The sequence below is a fragment of the Penaeus chinensis genome, chromosome 19 (assembly GCF_019202785.1).
Source record: "Penaeus chinensis breed Huanghai No. 1 chromosome 19, ASM1920278v2, whole genome shotgun sequence".
Lineage (NCBI taxonomy): Eukaryota > Metazoa > Arthropoda > Malacostraca > Decapoda > Penaeidae > Penaeus > Penaeus chinensis.
In genome coordinates, this window is record NC_061837.1 from 1,248,962 (window position 1) to 1,256,461 (window position 7,500).

General features: G+C 44.2%; 1 protein-coding gene across 1 annotated transcript in view; it reads left to right on the plus strand.

The window, feature by feature from the left end:
- LOC125035203 overlaps positions 1 to 6,215 on the plus strand; it is a 9,014-nt gene extending 2,799 nt beyond the window's left edge. The window contains exons 2-8 of the mRNA XM_047627445.1: positions 1 to 122; positions 780 to 904; positions 1,326 to 1,390; positions 1,776 to 1,882; positions 2,159 to 2,257; positions 2,662 to 2,755; positions 3,784 to 6,215. The exon at positions 1 to 122 is cut by the window's left edge and continues 270 nt beyond it. Of these exons, the coding sequence (XP_047483401.1) occupies positions 1 to 122; positions 780 to 904; positions 1,326 to 1,390; positions 1,776 to 1,882; positions 2,159 to 2,257; positions 2,662 to 2,755; positions 3,784 to 4,247 (1,076 nt within the window). The 3' untranslated portion in view covers positions 4,248 to 6,215. The remainder of the gene's footprint in view (positions 123 to 779; positions 905 to 1,325; positions 1,391 to 1,775; positions 1,883 to 2,158; positions 2,258 to 2,661; positions 2,756 to 3,783) is intronic.
- The last annotated feature ends 1,285 nt before the right edge of the window (positions 6,216 to 7,500 follow it).

A 7,500-nucleotide genomic window follows, 5' to 3' on the forward strand; every position in this document is an offset into this window, starting at 1 on the left:
AGGACTTCTACGACGGCACCAAGAAGAAGAAGATGATCTGGAAGGCCGTCGCAGAGCGGATGCGCAGCGAGGGCCACAACTGCACGGGCGCCGAGTGCGACAAGAAGTGGAGGAACCTGAAGGTGCGGAGGCGCCCTCGAGCTGCTCTCTGTTGGGCCTCCCCGTCCGCGTCGCCTGCCTGTTCTCCTTCTGGAACCCTTCCAGCGTTTCTTAATCCTTTTCAATCAGTTTCCGGTTATAACTGTCCTCCTCCTCCACCTCTTCCTTACCAGTCTGTGCTCCTTTAAATTGGCCTTCCTCCTTCTTCTCCTCCTCCTCCTCCTCCTCCTCCTCCTCCTCCTCCTCCTCCTCCTCCTCCTCCTCCTCCTCCTCCTCCTTGTTTGGCGCTTGAGCCGAGCGTGGCAATAAGTGTAGGAATTTGGAAGGATGCTTGTCGTGTCCTCTTTCTTATATAGATAGATAGATAGATAGATAGATAGATAGATAGATAGATAGATAGATATATATATATATATAAACACACCCACACACACACACACACACACACACACACACACACACACACACACACACACACACACACACACACACACACACACACACACACACACACACACACACACACACACACACACACACACACACACACACACACACACACACACACACACACACACACACACTCACACACTCACACTCATACTCACACACTCACTCATATTTTGCTATGTTTTGCTTTTTTTTGCATTATTTTTATTTTACATTTCACTCCTCGCCAGGGAACGTACGTCAAGGTCCTTCAGAAGCAGATTCACGGCGACACGAGCTACCGCTTCGAGTATTTCGACGCCCTGCACCATATACTCGGGAAGGAGATCGACCCCCTAGGAATGAGAGAGCAGGCGTAAGCACCTCGAGGCTTTACTTTAGCTGGTGCTCAAATTGGGCCATTTTCTTCCAGAGTATTTCGTTTTCTTTTGATCGGTTTTGAGGTTCTACTTTTGATTTCCTTATAGGATTGGGGTCAACGCTAAGTTTGCATATTTGTGTGTGTGTGTGTGTGTGTGTGTTTTGTGTGTGTGTGTCTGTGTCTGTGTCTGTCTGTGTGTGTGTGTGTGTGTGTGCGTGTGTGTGTCTGTGTGTGTGTGTGTGTGTGTGTGTGTGTGTGTGTGTGTGTGTGTGTGTGTGTGTGTGTGTGTGTGTGTGTGTGTGTGTGTGTGTGTGTGTGTGTGTGTGTGTGTGTGTGTGTGTGTGTGTGTGTGTGTGTGTGTGTGTCTGTGTGTGTGCGCGCATATATTACGAGTTCCCTTATTTTTTCGTTGCAGAATGTCCCGCGGCCCAGAGGAGGAAATGCAAGGGCCCTCCGACTATCATGAGATCACGGTGGATGGTAAATAACGCGTCTTGGGGATGGTTTTCGTAAATGTGCTCGTTGATTTACATGGGTAGATAAATGGATATTCAGGCAGATGAAAGGACTGGTTAGCAGTCTGAGAGATGTACTGGTAGATAATCAGATTTAGAGACAGACAGGTGAATAGAGTGATTTACAAATTGAGATGTTTAGTGACATATAACCAGATTTAGAAATAGATGAGTAAATTGGTTACCAGCCTAGGGGACTTACTGATAGATAATCAGATTTAGAGATAGATAGGCGGGTGAATAGATGGGTCGACAGATAGAGAACCGGACAAACAGACAAAGAAGAATGAGAACGAGTAGACGGAAACAAATGTAATTAGGAGAAAAGTGACCGTCCTTGTGCACGCCAGGGAACTTCGTGTGGACGGAGGCAGCGGTGCACCTGCTGCTGGACCTCGTCCTGGAGCACAGGGGCATGCTGATGGCCGCCGCCGACGACGCCGACGAGCCGTGGGAGGCGAGTGTTGTATTTATCATTCTCATTATTATGAATCTCATCATTGTTATTTTTTCCGATCACGCAGACGAGTCGTAGGAAGGAGATGTTTTTAAATTCAACTGTTTTTCATGAAAGTTGTTGGTGTGCTATCTGTCATATATTCGTGTACGTTCATTATAATTAATATTTATAATATTAAACGCAGAAAGGGGAAAATAACAGTAGCGTAATGAGGACGACAACATTCCTAATAAAAACGCAACTCTTCTAAACCCAGCGCTTGGCCCTCTCCAGGAAATCGCGCACCAGATGGGGGAGGAGTGCCAGGAGGTGCAAGGGTGCCAGTGCCAGCGCAAGTGGCTCAACCTCCAGGAAGGATTTCGCTTCCATCAGGTTAGGGCTGTTGGATAGCAGGGTGCGGGAGAGCTGTTCGTGGACGGTGAGAAGCTCTGAGTTTATGTGGTGCTGCTGCTGGTGGAGATGGGTTTCTTCGCACTCAGTAATGTTTTATGTAGATGATTATAGAATATGATATTGCGCAGTGTGATGGTAAAAAGGGATACAATGACAAGGAAAGTACTGGTAAGACTGTTAAAGCTAAAGCCGATTATTTTACCATCAAATGATTCATAATAAATATTTATTTATATGAACCACAGTCTTATCATATAATTTTCCTCCTTTGTCGCACGTTAAAACAGCCGCGGTAATGCTGCTGCTGCAGTTAAGTTTCCTTTTGCCAGTAAAGGATATATGAAAGCCCTGTCGCTAACACACCTGTCGTCGTGTTCCCGCAGGCGGAGGCGGAGGTGACGGCGTCAGTCCCGCTGTGGCCTTACTTCACGCGCGTCAGGCATGTCATGATGTCGCTCAGTATTCCGACCACGCAGGGTACGTCATGTGCGGGGAACCCTGTGGCAAGAGGGCAGGGAAGCCCAATTTTGATTAATTATTATTAGTTTTTTTTATTTATCATTTATTTTTTTATTTGTCTTACGGGGTTTCCACCGCTTAGGCAGTGAACACGATTGGTCTTCTATTTGTTCCATCAACATTTTGTAGCATATTTTGGATAGATTATGATCCTCATTGGGATTTGATACGCTTCCTCTACTTCCCTTTCATTACTTTTTAAAAATGTCTATCGTACTTACCTGTCTGCCTTCCAACCCAATCGCCGCCCACTTCCTGCTGCGAGCCGCCCGCCCGCCCAGCCAGCCTTCCTCCCTTGGTCCTTTTCTCCTTGCTCCCTCCATTTTCTCCTTCCTTCCTCCTTTTCTCTTTTCTTCCTTATTTTCTCCTTTCTTCCTCCTATTCTCCTTTATTCCTCCTTTTCTCTTTTCTTCCTCCTTTCTTTTTCTTTTTCCCCTTTCTTCCTCCTTTTCTCTTTTCTTCTTCCTTTTCTCTTTTCTCCTTTCTTCCTCCTTTTTTCCTTTCTTTTTCTTTTTCTCCTTTCTTCCTCCTTTTCTTTTTTTCTTCTCCCTTTTCTCTTTCAATCCTCCTTTTCTCCTTTCTTCTTCCTTTTCTCTTTTCATCATCCTTTTCTCTTTCCTTCTTTCTTTTTCTCTTTCCTCCTTTCTTTTTCCTTTTTTCCTTCCTTCCTCCTGTTCTCCTTTCTTCCTCCTTTTCTCTTTTCTTCTTCCTTTTCCCCTTTCTTCTTCTTTTTCTCCTTTCTTCCTTTTCTCCTCTCTTCTTCCTTTTCTCCTTTCCTTTTCTTTTTCTCCTTCCTTCTTCCTTTTCTCTTTTCTCCTTCCTTCCTCCTTTTCTTCTTTCTTCCTCCTTTTCTTTTTTCTTCTTCCTTTTCTCCTCTCTTCTTCCTTTTCTCCTTTCTTTTTCTTTTTTTCCTTCCATCTTCCTTTCCTCCTACCTTCTCCCTTTTCTCCTTTCTCCCTCCCTCACCGTTCTGCTCCCTCCCTCAGCGCCTGTGGACCGGAAGCCCATCCTCGGCCTCGGCGGCGCGGCGGAGACCCCGAGCAGGAAGCCCCGAGGAGCAGGCCTGGGCGGAGGCCTGGGCCTGCGCACGCCCTCGTCGTCGTCGTCTGCGGGCGTGGGCGGCGCGGGGCGGAGGGTCCGGGGGCTGGCAGGGCGCGTGCGGCAGCTGGAGGGCCACACGAGCCTCAGCCGCCGCCTCGACCACCTGGAGGCGCGCGTGGAGACGTCGCGGCTGCAGCGCGAGGCCTACAGGCAGACAAACTCCATTCTGACGAAGGTCCTGGCGGAGCTTAGGAGGATCAACGGCATCCTGGAGGAGCAGCAAGAGCAGCACTTCCAGCCCAGCCACCACCTCCACGCTGGCGGCGGCCAGCGGCAGCAGCACCACGACCAGGAGCCAGGCAGCCCCAACCAGGGCATCATCATCGTCGAGGCCTACGACCAGCTCTAGGAACGACCACGCACGTACAAACACGGACGCTCACACACACATACATGTACGCATAGAGGTGGCATATCTTAGTGGTTGAGCGCTGGCTTTGGAGACGCAAGTTCCTGGGTTCGCGCCCGGTCGCCCCTCTCAATGGACTCGGCTGTGAGTGAGTACTGGCATGCTGGGTCAAAGTCGGGACCAAAAGGAACAAGTGACCCCACCGCATCACGCCGCGGTTTAATACGCATGTTCCGCTCCGGACATGTCCCCCGTCCTCTCGGATATGGAACTTTGACTTTGGTAATATGAATATATATATATATATATATATATATATATATATATATATATATATATATATATATATATATGTATGTATATACACACACACACACTTATATATATATATATGCGTCCAGTGAAACTCACAGCAACCAATAGATATCCCAGGGGACTCTGTATGGACCCCCTCCTCATGCCTTTGCACCATAAAAGAACATATTTTTCAACTCAGAGACTTCTCATGGCTCTTCACTCCCGAAGTTCTCTTGGGGGTGGGTGCACTACTCTGTAACTGTGTAACGAAATAATACATAGCGAGTTTCATGTAACTGATATACAGATTTTACTTTGTATTTTTTAGATTGTATATATCCATTGATCATATGAATGTATATTTATATAATAAAATTTCTTACAACTTATATATGATAAAATTAGTGTATTTATACCTGGAGAAATAATAGTTTGCACTATGCTGAACTAATTTTGCCGAACAATGGCAATAGTATTCCAGATTAGGCTAAGTAAATCTCTGCTGCACACTCTCTCCTTTTTTTCCACTTCTCTTCCTCTGGAGCTGGCTTAACAAGCTCTTATTTATTTCTTTCCATTCACAGACGGACGCCTTTCCATTCACAAATGCTTATTTACTCCCTTCGCTTCGAAGTTGTTCTGTGCCGCAGTACCCTTCAGTCTGACATAAATATTACCAACACATCAATACTTCACTAAGATATGTGATTATACTGACATCTCGAATCAAAGCATCTTAAATAATTTTCATATAAAGAGAAAAAGGTGCACTTCACAGGTTGGTGGTCACTTCAATAGAATGATATTATCCAGGCATGTTGTGTTTAGGCAACCGACACCAATCCCTCAAATGCCTTGATGAGAGAGAGAGAGAATTCAAATTGAAACAACTTTATTCCATTAATTACAATGGGTATTCTTAGGTATATGGTATTTATACTATGTAGTAAGATGTTATATACATAGATATTATACAATGCTTGTGTAAGCAAATTAGACAGAACATTAATATTATAAGCGACTGAAATATCGTGGTTAGCTTATAGGATGGTTGCTTCACTTTTGTTTAAAATGTCTTGGGGTAAGGGAGGGGCTATTTTCTAGTAGTTGGTTCCAGTCAACAGTCCTAAGATTTGCATATTTCTGTATTCGATATTTTGATACATAAGGAGTTATTTTGCCTCGTATGGGCACCTTTTATGTTACCTGTTGTCTGTGTAGGTAATTGCCAATTTGGGCAATTTCCTTGTCTGATTTTATGGAATAGAATACATATGTCATAGTTGAATTTCTGTTGTATTTTTTGTAATTTTGATTTGCTCATATGTGGTGTGATGTGGTCTTATTTATATACATTTCCTAGTGCTGCTCTTGCTGCGAAGCTCTGTAGTTTTAGTGTCCTTTGTATTTGTGTTCCCCAGATGTTTAGACTATAACTAATGATACAAAGTGCTAGTGTTTGTATAACAACAATTCTTGTTTCTGTGGATATTTTGTTTTTGTGTAGCAACCTTGGAATTCTATAACTCTCTCTGTCGCGAGAGGTTTTAGTGAATTATTTTCGCTTTGTGTTTTTCTACAATTAAGATCTTGGTGAAACGGTTAAACATGGATGGCAACTGTGTAAAGTATAATATTGGGTATGGTTGTTATTATAACATCTAATATTGATGAAGTATTTTCTGTAATCCTTATAGGATGTTTTGATTTATTATTATTGATTATTCCATCTAACTTTGCATATGATTTATTTAGATCATCATTTAAATCACTTAAGATAAAAAGAGGTTTTCTCGTTATCCACAATTCTCTGGAAATATTTTCAAGATAGTCAAAAGATTCTGTGGTGGCTTAAGAGTTTCTATAGATTGTGCCGATGAGGGAGGTTACCTACATGCCCTCTACGGCCGTGTCATTTACAGATGTGAAGATCTTATGTGATTTAAGGGTATCTATTACATATAAGCAGACTCCAGCTCCACGACCTGTATCACATCACAACATGAAAGTTTGGAATGCTGATGAAATTACTTGAAATTTCTTGGTAAAGCTGTTTCACTAATACACAAAATGTCAATATTTCTCTCCTTAATTATCAATTAAATTTCTTCAAAGTGACCGAAGGGAGACTGCATTGATGTGCTCTATTCTTATAGGCGTCTTCTGTATGCATCATAAAAGTTAATTCCGGATTAAAGTTTAACCCAATTCCACAGTACTTGCACCGAAGATGCAAGTAAATCTGTTATTTTACATGAAAGAGTGTAACGCCAATTAGCATTCACCCTCTACAAGTTTCATATCATATGCTAATGTTGATAACGAAACTTTTGCTACTGAGAAAATATACACTTATTCATATACGCTAATATCATATTATCATCATCATCATCATTTTGGAGCTAACGCCGGCAGGGGCGCATAGCTGCATCCACCCTTCGTTTCCACCTACGAGGGTCCCTCATGGCGAGCCGCTAGGCAGGGGCCCGGCCCATCTCTAGTCCTCACGACAGGTTTGATCGATCTGCCCAAGCCAAGACCTTCTCGGTCGTCCCACAGGCCTCCTCCACCCAGGGTTGTCTCGGACAGAGACAACCTGATGGGCAGGATCATCCTGCGGGAATCGAGCCAAGTGGCCATATAGCCTGAGTTGGCGATCACGGATTGTGCAAATAACAGGCCCTGTACCGGTCTCACGGTGCAGCCGTTGGTTGGACACATGGTCCCGCCAACTGTACCCCATGATCCGGCGCAGGGATCTGTTACAAAAGGCATCAAGACGAGATTCCAGAGCACAAGATAGTGTCCAAGTTTCACTACCACAGAGTTAAACTGGCAGTAACAAGGCCTTGAAAACACGTACCTTGGTCCTTCTGCACAGGTACCGGCATCTCCAAATACTCTTGTCGAGATATTTCATGACCCCCAGTTGCCAGGCCAATCCGTCTACTGACTT